Source organism: Myxocyprinus asiaticus, chromosome 10 (genome assembly GCF_019703515.2).
Source record: "Myxocyprinus asiaticus isolate MX2 ecotype Aquarium Trade chromosome 10, UBuf_Myxa_2, whole genome shotgun sequence".
In the NCBI taxonomy this organism is placed as follows: Eukaryota; Metazoa; Chordata; class Actinopteri; order Cypriniformes; family Catostomidae; genus Myxocyprinus; species Myxocyprinus asiaticus.
In genome coordinates, this window is record NC_059353.1 from 812,100 (window position 1) to 825,347 (window position 13,248).

Here is a 13,248-nt window from a genome sequence, read left to right on the forward strand (position 1 = left end):
GGACAGCCACCCCTCCAACCTCTCCTGCAGGAAGGAAAGCACCGATCCGACTGTGCATCTCTGGGGGTCTTCGTGTCGGGAAGAACACCACTTAGCGAACAGACGCCACTTTAAGGCATACAGGTGCCTCGGAGAGGGAGCCCTAGACTGAGTAATCGTGTCTACCACCGCGGGCGGTAGGCCACTTAGGTCCTCCGTGTCCCGTCCAAGGGCCAGACGTGGAGATTCCAGAGGTATGGTCGTGGGTGCCAGATGGTGCCCCGTCCCTGAGAAAGAAGGTCCTTCCTCAGGGGAATTCACGGGGGGCAGGTCTACCTGTGCTTGACCGAATCGACTCCAAATCAGCTGGACCACCTGAGGGTGGAGTCTCCACTCTCCCCTAAGGGTAACCTGACATGACAGTGCATCCACTGAGGTGTTGAGGTTGCCTGGGATGTGAGTGGCTCACAGCGACTTGAGGCGCTGCTGACTCCAGAGGAGGAGACGGCGGGCGTGTTGTGACATACAATGGGAGCGTAGACTGCCTTGGCGGTTGATGTAAGCTATCGTCACTGTTTTGTCCGTCTGAACCAACACGTGCTTGCCCTGGATCAACGGCCGAAACCTCCACAAGGCGAGCAGTTCTGCCAACAACTCTAGGCAGTTGATGTGCCAACGCAGCCGCGGGCCAGTCCAAGAACCGGCGGCTGTGTGCCCATTGCATACAGCGCCCCAGCCCATCTTGGAGACGTCTGTTGTAACCATGAAGTGCCTGGAGACCTGCTCTAGGGGAACCCCTGCCTGTAGAAATGCCAGGTCGGTCCAAGGGCTGAAGAGGCGGTGACAGACCGGCGTGATGGTCACGCGATGTGTCCCACGGCGCCATGCCCATCTCGGGACTCGAGTCTGAAGCCAGTGCTGAAGTGGTCTCATATGCATCAACCCGAGTGGTGTGGCCGCAGCTGAGGATGCCATATGCCCCAGGAACCTCTGAAAGCGTTTCAGTGGAACCGCTGTTCTCCATCTGAATGCCTTCAGACAGTTCAGCACCGACTGTGCGCGCTCGTTCGTGAGGTGCGCTGTCATCGAGACTGAGTGGGGGTGTCAAGGAACCGTGCCTTGTCCGCTTCTCCCATCTCGACCAAGTTGAGCCAAAGGTGGCGCTCCTGGACCACCAGGGTGGGCATCGCCCGCCCGAGAGATCGCGCCGTGACCTTCGTCGCCCGGAGAGCGAGGTCGGTCGCTGAGTGCAGTTCCTGCATCAATCCCGGGTCAGAACTGCCCTTGTGCAGTTCTTTTAGTGCCTTGGCATGGTGTACTTGCAGGAGAGCCATGGCGTGCAGGGTGGAGACGGCTTGTCCAGCGGCACCATAGGCTCTAGCCGTCAGGGACAACGTAAACCTACAGGCCCTGGACGGGAGTCTCGGGCGACCACACCAGGTGGTGGCGCTCTGCGGACACAAGTGCACCGCAAGTGCCTTGTCCGCCTGGGGGATCACCGAATACCCCCTGGCCGCTCTGCTATTGAGGGTAGCAAGAGCGGAGTAGCTGAAAGACCGGGACCGGGCAGTAAAAGGTGCCTCCCATGATCTTGTCAGCTCCTCATGCACTTCCGGGAAGAAAGGAATGGGGGCGGGGCGTGGCCGTAAATTCCACTCGCCAATTCTCATTGGCTTTTTTTCAAAAAAGCAGAGGTGTTTGGGGCTCCCAAGGGTGACCCCTAGTGTCACTACATCGACACAACGTCGAGTGAGTGACAGATAGGGAACTAGCTTCATACCATGTGACTCACGTTTGGTTTTCGGACATTGAAAATAGGAAAAAAAAAATCACAAATTGGCATCAAGCCACATTGAGAGGCCCATATCTCTGGGATTTAACAATATAGACAAATCGTATTATTTACAAACATTTCAGCGCATGCGCAGTACGTGGTGGCAGAAAGTCGATAGACTGTTGTGTTAGATTTGACAGATTAGATATTTAAACGAAAGTACGACACAAAACCATCATAAATACACAAATATTCTTAGCTATACAATTATTACAATGATATGAGTTAATAACATATCTGTAATAATGTTTGCCTTATATGTTTGCTGCAAAGTGTTGAGTTGAAATTATCTCTTCAGTCCAGTGAGCTCTGATGATGGCTTGATGCCACAGCCGTCTACGAGAACCCTCAAAATCATTTTTCAACAACGTAATCCAATAAAAGTTTACTATTTGCGGACGGTTTCTGCCACCACTTCCGTGTTTGACATAAGTGGTGACGTTGCCAAAGGATTGGCCTATAGGGCCTTAAAAATGAATTTACAAAAAGGAAAGTTTGTTCTAAAGTAATAGTTTTGAATAGGAGGTTTTGTGGTCATTATAGCATAAATAGTAATGGTCAACCAGTGTGGATTTTTCCATGGCTGATGACAATTCTGATAACCAGAAAGTGGGGTGGCTGATATAGTGCCACTATATATCTGATAAGTACTAATAGTATTTAATTTTAGCAAATGAGGTGTAAACTTTTGCACTGAGAAGTTTTTTTTTTTAACACTATATTGGGTCATCCTGTCAACTCAACCAAAGGTCCTCGTCTCAAAATTTTATTTTTGATAATTATTTTACTGATTACAAGTAAACATAAATGAGGATAAAAGCCACACACACACACACACACACACACACACACACACACACACACACACACACACACAAAACAATTTTATTAGTAGCCATGGTTAAAGCTACACTATATAACTTTTGGCCCTCTAGCGGTTAAAAAAAATAAAACTGCACGTGTCTTGCGGAAGAACATTGTTATGGTAATGACGTAAGTCGTGCTTCCGCTCTGCTGCTCTGCGCGGATGAATGTGGTTCAAGGCACCAGTGTACACATTTATACAGGACATCTTATCAGAGCGAAAGGACAAATAAATAACGAAAGAAAGGTAAAGACGGATATCTGAAAACATGTCATCTGAGCAGGTAAGTGCCATATCTTATGCTGTTGTTTTGACTTATTGGAAACATTGATGTTTTAAAATAAATTACATTACAAAAGTTAGGCAACATTCGTTAATATTAGACATAATGATTGCTAGTCTGATGAGGTCAAACTTTGTAAAGTTTTTATAACTGCAGGATATTCTGGCCAAATAGACCACAGTAGTAACTAATTTATAGACTGTCATTGTTACCAACCAGTGGTCAACATCATTTCAAGACTCACATGTCCTTGGCAAGCCTAGGACTAAAGGATTTATTTATATAAATTATTGCCGTTATGGGGGGCCTGGGTAGCTCATTGGTATAAGATGCTGGCTACCACCCCTGGTTCGCTAGTTAGCTAGTTTGCTAGTTTGAATCCTAGGGTGTGCTGAGTGACTCCAGCCAGGCCTCCTAAGCAACCAAATTGGCCCGGTTGCTAGGGAGGGTAGAGTCACATGGGGTAACCTCCTCGTGATCGCTATAATGTGGTTTGTTCTTGGTGGGGTGCGTGGTGTGGCGTGAAGCCTCCACACATGCTATGTCTCCGTGGCAACGCGCTCAACAAGCCACGTGATAAGATGCACGAGTTGACGTTCTCAGACATGGAGGCAACTGCGATTCGTCCTCCGCCACCCGGACTGAGGCGAATCACTATTTCTGACACTAACGCCACCTAATGACATTGCAAAAATAATGTTTTCAAAACAGCTTTCTGAATACTCCCCTTGCCTGCTGTTGTTCAAACCGTCAGATAGTCCCGCCCCCAACTCACGGCATTGGTTGAGTAACGTTGTTGTGGCGGGTCTAAACGGGTCGCTCAAAACAAACAGAGGAATTTTATGCTCCTCAGAGACACAGTGTTTACAGTTTTTGAGAAAATTAACCTATGCATGGTTTAATTAAAGTTGTCTCTGCATATTAGGCTGGGATAGAAAAAAGTATTTTAACACTGAAAAATTACATACAAACGGAATTACAAAAATAAAGTATGTTTTCGAACAACCTTTGCCAACACTCTGTCACAGACTCGTCATTACACCCTTTCAAACTCTCTGATTGACTATGATCAAATATGCCATACTGAATAAAAGGTGATACATGTTTAACGTCGTAATGAATAAGACCACAATAATATATACACACTGGACAGAAAGCATGGCAGAGGTATCGGGTCATCCGATAACATCACCGGATTGAGCGATGGCTGGGTGTGTGGGGGATCCAGCACATGAGGTAGGATGGTTCTTCTGGTAACAAGTAAGCGTAACAACACGTGTTACGAGTATCTTACGAATTTATCTGAGGCTCGACAGTAATGAGCTAACTTGTGTGGCAATACCTTGAGTGTAGCTGACCTGTCGAAAAGCAACTCGGCAAGTTCGCCATCTCCATCAAACCCCAAAAATTCCCTCAAAGTCCTCCACTTTGTAAATGTGACACCAATGCTCACTCTGGTTTCACTCTGTTCTCTGTCTCTGTGCCTTTTAGCAAGTCTTTGAATTTTGGTGAAACTAAATTTATTTTTCTCTGTACACGTTTGCCATGGATGTTCATATTCCCCTGGCTGAACAGCTTACTACAAGTAGCCACTCCCCAAACTCACGCTATAGGCTGAGCTATAAAGGGATGGGTGAGGCTGAGCAGACCGCTCAAAATATAAACATCAATGATTTGATAGTACCTGGGAGGCTCAGTGTTTATACATTTGGGGGAGGTAAACCCATTAATGACTTATTTGTAGTTGTCAATGAACAATATACTGGGATAGAAAAATGAATTTTGACATCAAACAAAGTTACATACTTCACCTTTAACAGTGAAATGTTTTATTTACACGTGGCACATATATACTGTATATAAGAGTTTTTCAATGTAAACCTAAAGGTGAAAATCTCTTTTGCTTTTTCCTGGTTGATTAGTGCAGCTGTATCTATAGTTTTCTCTATGTTTTGGCCTTCCGTCCACACTGAGACAGTGTTTTTGACAGCAAAAACTGAGCTTTTTGAAAAAGCCGGTGTCGCGTTGTAGTGTGAACAGGGAAGATGGAGATATCTGAAAACGATGACGTATTTGTTGTCATGTGACGCAGTCAAGTGATCCATTCAACCCAAAACAATCAAGATGGTGGCCTGTGTTATAGCGGTGCTGTTGTGCCTGATATTCACTTTGATAGCATTGTTAAAGATAAATGTTACTTTGTACAACTTTCACATTGCATTCCTTTAAAGGCGACGGGAAATTTACTCGGAATTGGTGTCTGGCAACAGAACACAAGGACAATTGCGTTTCAGACCGTACATGCATTTTACATTACATTTACATTACATTTACATTTATGCATTTGGCAGACGCTTTTATCCAAAGCGACTTACAGTGCACTTATTACAGGGACAATCCCCCCGGAGCAACCTGGAGTTAAGTGCCTTGCTCAAGGACACAATGGTGATGGCTGTGGGGATTGAACCAGCAACCTTCTGATTACCAGTTATGTGCTTCAACCCACTACGCCACCACCACTAAATGCAACAGCGATTTTTCGCATGCGCAGTAAAAGGATTTAAGAGTTTTCATATGTTTCATTGTGGATGAGCAACTTTTTGAAAACGGCAGTGTGGACGGACAAAATTCAAAAACAAATAAACAGTTTTTAAATGTATCCAAATTAATGTATGTGTAGCCTTATTGGCAAGGAAACAAGACCTCACAAAAAAATTTCTGCAACCTCATTTTCTACAAAAAACTTTTGGTTTAAAAAGGAGGCAGAAATATGAATGTGCAGCAAATGAATCTGAAAGTGTGACGTAGAGATTTCCAGAGTTGAGAATGGAGAAAAGAAACATTTAGACATGAGAGTTTGAAACTCTTAACAGTTGTTACAGAAACACAAATACTGCTTAAGTGTCCATGTACGGACACAGAGCAGACGAGATGCGTAATTCCACAGAGACAGAGAAACTCTGAGAGAAAACAACTAGAAAACAGGAAGAGCAAGTAACACTAAACAAAAAGCAAAGACTTTAGTATACTCACTGTAACAACGCTCATCCCTGCACACTTCAAAACACAGCAGCATTTTTACAGCAGTCCGGTCTGCACTACAGTCACAGGAAAACTCAATCTCAGACTACCCTCACCTCTCTCTCTCTCTCTCTCTCTCTCTCTCTCTCTCTCTCTCTCTCTCTCTCTAGTTTAACTTGGATTAGATGGGTTGGTTTGCAGTGTGAGAACTAAACAAGCACTCTTTTCTGTTCTCTCCTCTGCTTTTCACACACGGAGGGTGTGTTTCAACAACTACAAAAAAGAAATAAAACAGAGTGAGACTTTCCAGGAGTTTCCTTCCAGAGGAAGAGGAAGTGACACAGTCAGGTGCTCTCCAATAGGGATTCGTTTACTGTTGAAAAGAGTCAACAATAGGAGATTTGGCCATGTGCCATAAAGGAGAGGAAAAGGAATTGAGAATGAACTTTCCACCTCTCTCACACATTTTTGAAACTCAAGTGTGTCCTTTTTTTGGATGTCAAAATACAGTTTAATAAGTAAGCCTAGGTTGACCTCCTCAGAAGTGTAAACACTGCTCTGTTTGTTTGAGCGGCAATGTCAACTTCTGACTCAACCAATGGTGTGAGATTTGGGCGGGACTTTTAATATGTCTGGACAATGGCAGATGGGGGGAGTATTTGTGAAATTCTGACAAACAAATTGAGCCAAAAATTTACTTTTTTTTCCTTGTTTTTCTTATTTGACATTATATATCTCTGGGTGTAAATAAGGTGGCTCCGAAAAACTGCTTTTGTTTTGTTCCCAGTCATGTCAACTTTATCTGTGAAATCTTGTGTTGATACAACAAAGCAATCAAAAGTTATAGCATTACAAAAATAATTTATCATAGTGTCCAAAAATGCCTCCATGTGTCCAAAAGCCTCTCCAAACAAACAAATAAGCCCATCTGAGCTTAAAGGGTTAAAGGTATAGTTGACCCAAAAATGAAAAGCATTTCAGCATTTACTCACCCTCATGACATCACAGATTTGCATGACTTTCTTTCTTCTGCTTAACACAAACAAAGATTTTTAGAAGAATATTTCAGCTCTGTAGGTCCATACAATGCAATTGAATGGAGACAAAAAATTGAGCTCCAAAAAGCATAAAGGCAGCATAAAAGTAATCCATAGGACTCCAGTGGTTCAATCCATGTCTTCTGAAGAAATCCAGTTGGTTTTGGTTAATAACAGACCAAAATATATCTCCTTTTTCACAATAAAATTTTGACAACAGCTGTTGTCTTGGCAATCATGATTTCAGGCTCGATTACACTTCCTAGCACCATCTAGCTCTCTGCCTCAAGCACTAGGAAGTGTAATCAACCTTGAAATCATGATCGTGCCTGTGATGTACAGTGTAGAGGTAGACCGATATATCAGTTTTAACGATCAATCGATGCTGATAGTTGTTTTTTGGACCTATCGGTTATCAGCAAAAATATATGGCGATAGTTCCAATAGTTAATTTTTTTATTCCTCACCAATAAACCTCATCTGGTGAAATTTTATATATATAGATACACAAAATGCTTCATCTGGTGAATGTATGAGCTATTAAAAGCTTAATTGGTTAAATATTTGAGTCGTGACACCATGCGAGGTTCGGATGTGCGAATGACAAACTCTGCGCACTTAACTAGTTTTAATACATTTCATGTCGGTGAGATTCGATACACCCTGATCCTTAACTGTTCTAGGAAGACAATATGTCAAAGAATTCAAAATCCTCGGGCTCTGGAGACATTAAAAGACACTTACGTGCTCAAGCTGACGCCCCCCCCCCCCGGAGGCCGAGGACCAGGGAGTCAATTTGTCCAGAGTAGTGAAGGAGATTTGGCGTGAATTGCTGAATGTGTCGGCAATGCTGACGAAGGTCGTTGCTGACTTGGAGGGTCTTGCTGTAATACGTCGATCGATCACTGCCATAGAAACGAAATTCACTGATATGGTTACAAGAGTGGGGGATGTCGAGAAATGGATCGATTGTCTGGAGGCATCGGAGAGGGAATTAGCTGCTAATCTGCTAGCGACCAAAGTAGATTTGGAGTGTGTCTGGGAAAAGTTGGAAGACTTGGAGAATCGTAACCGGTGAAATAACATCAGAAGTGTTGGAATTCCTGAAGACGAAGAAGGTTGAGATATGGTGAAATTTCTGGATGGGCTCTTTCCAAGTCTGCTCAACATAAGCTGGAAATCGAGTGAGCTCACAGGGTTCCGCGCAGAGATCCGCAGAGGGAGACAGGCCCCGATCAATTCTGGCCAAATTTCTGAGATCATCTGATAAAGATCTCATGTTACACGAGACGAGGAGTAAAGGAGGCTTTCTTGGAAGAACCACAGCATTTTCTTGTTCCCAGACTTTGCGAATTTGACAAGAGAGAAATGTGAGCAATTCAAGGAATGCAAGAAACTCTTACATCAACTGAAGGTTGCTTTTGCTCTGATGTTCCTGGCCAAATTGAGAATAGATGCTAAGGATGGCTGCAAAACATTTACATGCCCACAGCAAGCATTGTCCTTCTTAAAGTCAATGGAGTGTTTAAGTCATTTGGTGATACATTGCAGCCAAGTGAGCCTGACTCACTGAACATTCACTTGACCGTCTGAGGAAGCTGAGCGCCTTTTTTGTTTCTTTTTGTGCTGGTTCCGCCTAGCAGCTGGAGTTTGTTTTGTGTAGCAGCACTCCTACGGGACAGTGTTGTGGATGTTTCAGCATGTTCCTTGTGCTTATGCCTTCTATTGTTTGGAGTTTGTTTTGTGGAGTATTTCTTGCAGGACACTGGAGTGATTGGGTCATTTGTTGCACTCATGTAGCAGTTAAACGGGCCAGCTTACTGAACATTCGTTTGACTGTCTGAGGAAACTGAAAGGCCTTTTTGTTTTTTGTGCAGATTCCACTAGAGGCTGCAGTTTGTTTTATGGAGGCACACACCTTCAAGACAGTTATGTGGATGAATCTACACTTTATTTGTGTTTTTCCCGCCTATTGGCTGAGTTTGTTTTATAGATTATCTTCTGTTGTGTAATTCTGTTTTACAAAATTTTTATAGAAACACTGGATTTGAGCAATCCAACTGCAAAATAGTCAAGGGGGCTCTCGTAGGTGTACATGGACTGTTTGAGTTTAGAGGGATGGACACCAATTGGCGCTGTCGTGCATGGGGTTAACACGCACCTTTTTCTTTTTTCTGTTTGTTTGGTTCAGTTTGGGGTTTGATTGTTGATTGTTCCACTAATGTGGAATGTGGCCTTTATAATTTTATTTTTGACACACAATCTATTTTCCTAATATGTCAATATGTAAAATGTTAGTATGAGTTGATTGTCTCTCTCCACATGGAATGTGAATGGGTTGGGGCTAGTGCTCGACCGATATATCAGTCAGCCGATATTAGCCTTTCACCGATATATCGGTATCAGCATATTTGTTTACCGATATGCGCAGATATGAAAACTTTTTACAGAAAATATTATGCAGAAAATAATGCTTTAGAATTGGTGTCATAACGTAGTTTCTCCAGCAGAGCGTGCTCCGACACCATTGTTTACAGAGCTGACTCTGAACTGACAGTAGCTCTGCAGACAGGGCAGAGTTAAGCGGCGCAGAGTAAAGCGGTGTTAAGCGGTGTTTTCTGAGTAAGTTGCTTACTAGTTTGTGAAATAGATACTGGAAAGTTAATAAACAATGACCCCATCATTTTCCATTTTCAATATAACTAATATAACGTTAACCCTGTCCCTGACAACCATGTCACTCATGTTTATTACACCTGTTTGCTGTTAGCCAGCTATAGTTTGTCAGTGCAGTCAGTAATGTAGCAGATTGAAAGGTAAACATCAGAGCATCTTTTTGCAGCTCAGCAGACAACGGTGCGGTGGTGGATTGTGTCTGTTGAGTGTTGATTTCATGCTAAATTTGTTACCTAGTTGGTGAGACGCAATGCTGGTCCATCTTTTACTCTCCGTAACAACGAGTTCATAGCTAACTAACTAACCACGTAGCTACTTTCACTGCTTGTCAGCTGAGTGGAAGCTAATGTGTAAACATGGATTCACCAAACTGTTTTGTTCAGGATTTGCAGTTTGGTACCCCCTTCAACCGAACAATTCCAGTCATTGCATTTATAAAATGTAATATTTAAAAGTCTGGTTTTCCACTGTTGAAAGTTTCCCCTGAACTTGTATTGCAGAATACGGTGTAACACCACTGCCGCTGTTTTTCTCTAGTTTCGGCAGGTGTAAATGCTTGTTTTACATCTTATTTATTCTTTATTTTAATGATCAGCATTTGAGTGATACTAAACAGTACTGATGTTTATTTAGCTATTTATTTTATTTTGATTTATTCTTTATTTAAATGGTCAGCAATTGACATACTAAACAGTACTGATATTTATTTAGCTATTTATTGTATTGTTATAAATTTTTTATTTAAATGGTCTGCAACTGACTGATACTGAACATACAGTACTGACAATGTGTAATAATAATGTCAAATATTCTTTGATAAAAATATTTGTTTAAGAAAGCAGCCTTCTGAGTACCTTTGCATAGTCATATTGGTGCAAAATCGGTGAACAATCCACATAGAAAAGGTCTGTTTTCATTCCAGCTCAAAAATGTACTATATTGGCCACCATATTGGTAATTGGTGAATTTCCCCCATCTAAAATCGGCATCGGTCTAAAAAATCCCATATCGGCCAGGCTCTAGTTGGGGCACCCCATAAAAAAAGGAACGTTATTTCTCTTCTTAAATATAAGAAATACGATATAGTGTTTCTTCAAGAAACACATCTTTCCCCGTAGGAAGCTGAAAAATTTGGGAAGATATGGGGTGGACATGTTTTCTTTAGTGCTGGCTCAAGTAAGAGAAGGGGAGTCATTACACTGATAAGTAAGCATCTACAATTCAGATGTCTCAAACAGATTAAAGATAAATTAGGAAGAATCATTATTGTTTTAGCAGAAATGCAGGGGCAAAGTTTGATTTTGGCTGATATTTACGCACCTAACGCTGATGATCAGGGCTTTTTTTATAGATCTTGAAGGGATGTTGCAAGCTGCTGGCACCCCTCATGATATAATATTGGGAGGAGTCTTTAATCTATTGATGGACTCAGTCCTTGATCATAGTGAAGCAAAGGTGTGTAAGCCCCTTAGAGCAACATTGATGCTTCACAAGTTGTGTAAATATCTTGGTCTTACAGATATTTGGAGACTTTTGAACCCATCTGGTAGGGACTATAATTTTTTTTCATCAGTCCATAAGATTTATTCTAGAATAGATTTTTTTATATATATATCTAAGTCCCTCATTTAATCTGTAGTTGATTGCTCAATTGGAAACATTTCAGTCTCAGATCACGGCCTGGTGATTTTAGAGGTTTTGCCACATACGGAGAAAAAGAAATCATATAGTTGGTGCTTTAATGTATCCCTTTTGCAAAATCCTAAATTTCAACAAATGTTAAAGGCTGAAATAAATGTTTATATGGAGACCAACTTGTCCTCAGTATCCTCTGTGGGCATGGCTTGAGAGGCACTTTAGGTGGTTCTTAGGGGTCGGATCATACAGTATGCCTCATTCACCAAAAAATCCAAAGCACGAGAACTCATGGAGTTGGAAGGGAATAATAAAAGTGCCGAGGCAGAGCTGAAACGATGAATGTCATCTGATGGCCTCAGAGAATTGACCCGATTGAAATACAGATATAATACTATTTTGTCGCGGAAGGTGGAGTTTTCGCTATTCAGGGCAAGACAGTCATATTTTGAGTCGGGGGACAAAGCAGGGAAGCTTTTGGCTAGATACATAAAGCAGAGAGAGTCTTTTTCTACCATTCCCTCAGTGAAATCTGCTGCTGGTGAAATTTTTACCTCGGCCATTAATATTATTAATGCTTTTAAAGAATTCTATCTTGATCTCTATAGCTCCACGTCTTTGTCTGCTGATGAAGATATTAGAAACTTTGTGGAACCATTAGAACTCCCTAAACTGATGACTGAGCAAATAAATTCTCTTGACCCTGAGATAACCTTGGAGGAGCTTGGTGAGGTAATTAAGGCCTTGCCTACAGGCAAGTCTCCGGGGCCAGACCGCTTTGCCGCTGAATATTTTAGATCTTATGCTACAGAACTGGCTCCACTTTTGTTAGAAGTTTATACGGAAACATTAAAGAATGGAAAACTTCCGCCAACCATGACACAAGCCCAGATCAGTCTGATTCTTAAAAAGGACAAAGATCCATGCAAGTGTAAGAGTTACTGTCCAATTTCCCTGATCCAGCTAGACATAAAAATATTGTCAAAAATTCTGGCTAACCGATTAAGTAAAGTTATGACATCTCTTATACATATAGATCAGGTGGGATTTATTCAGGGCTGCAGCTCTTCTGATAACATTAGTTGTTTCATCAATATCATGTGGTCAGTGGCAAATGATCAGACTCCGGTCGCTGCCATCTCACTTGACGCCGAAAAGGCATTTGATATGGTAGAATGGGATTATCTTTTTAAGATTTTGGAAATATACGGGTTCAGGAATACTTTTATTGGAAGGATTAAGTTACTTTATAGACACCTGGTAGCGGTGGTACAAACACATGGATTCATTTCAGATTATTTTACTCTGGATAGGGGCACCCGGCAGGGTTGCCTTCTTTGCCCATTATTGTTCTGTCTTGCCCTGGAACCATTAGCAGCCGCGATAACAAGGAAAGATGATTTTCCAGGGGTGGTGGTGGGAGGTATGGCGCATAAGCTTTTGCTTTAGGCTGATGATATTTTATTATTCGTCTCAGACCCCATTAGATCTATGCCTTGCCTCCACAGAATTATTCATTCCTTTTCTAAGTTCTCAGGATGCAGAGTTAGTTGTCCCCCTCTCTTATTTCATGCAAATTTGATAGCATAGCGAAGTCCTTCATTTGGAATGATAAGTGTCCTAGATTACATTTTAATAAGTTACACAGGCCGATTGACAAAGATGGGCTAGGCCTACCCAAGATTTTGTTTTATTATTATGCATTCGGTCTCAGACATTTGGCTCATTAGTTGCTTCCACCTGAGAGAGCCCCTCCCTGGTTTTGTATTGAACAGGAAGTTTTTGCCCCTATTCGCCATTGCAAAGCCTTTCTATCAAACTAATCGGAGAAGTTAAATTACACCCTGTTATCTCACATTTGCCCTCGGTATGGGCAAAAGTGTCCAGAGTGTTTAATTCGTATATTTTTTAAATGTTG

At 42.1% G+C, this 13,248-nt stretch overlaps 1 protein-coding gene across 13 annotated transcripts in view; it reads right to left on the minus strand.

Annotated features, from left to right (window-relative positions):
- LOC127446823 (plakophilin-4-like) overlaps nucleotides 1-13,248 on the minus strand; it is a 266,393-nt gene that overhangs the window by 149,057 nt on the left and 104,088 nt on the right. Inside the window, exon 1 of one of the 13 annotated variants that reach the window (XM_051708086.1) lies at nucleotides 5,995-6,222. The exons of the other annotated variants lie outside the window; for them this stretch is intronic. Within the exon in view, the coding sequence (XP_051564046.1) occupies nucleotides 5,995-6,009 (15 nt within the window). The 5' untranslated portion in view covers nucleotides 6,010-6,222. Of the gene's footprint in view, nucleotides 1-5,994; nucleotides 6,223-13,248 lie in introns of those variants that run through there. 13 annotated transcript variants of the gene reach the window in all.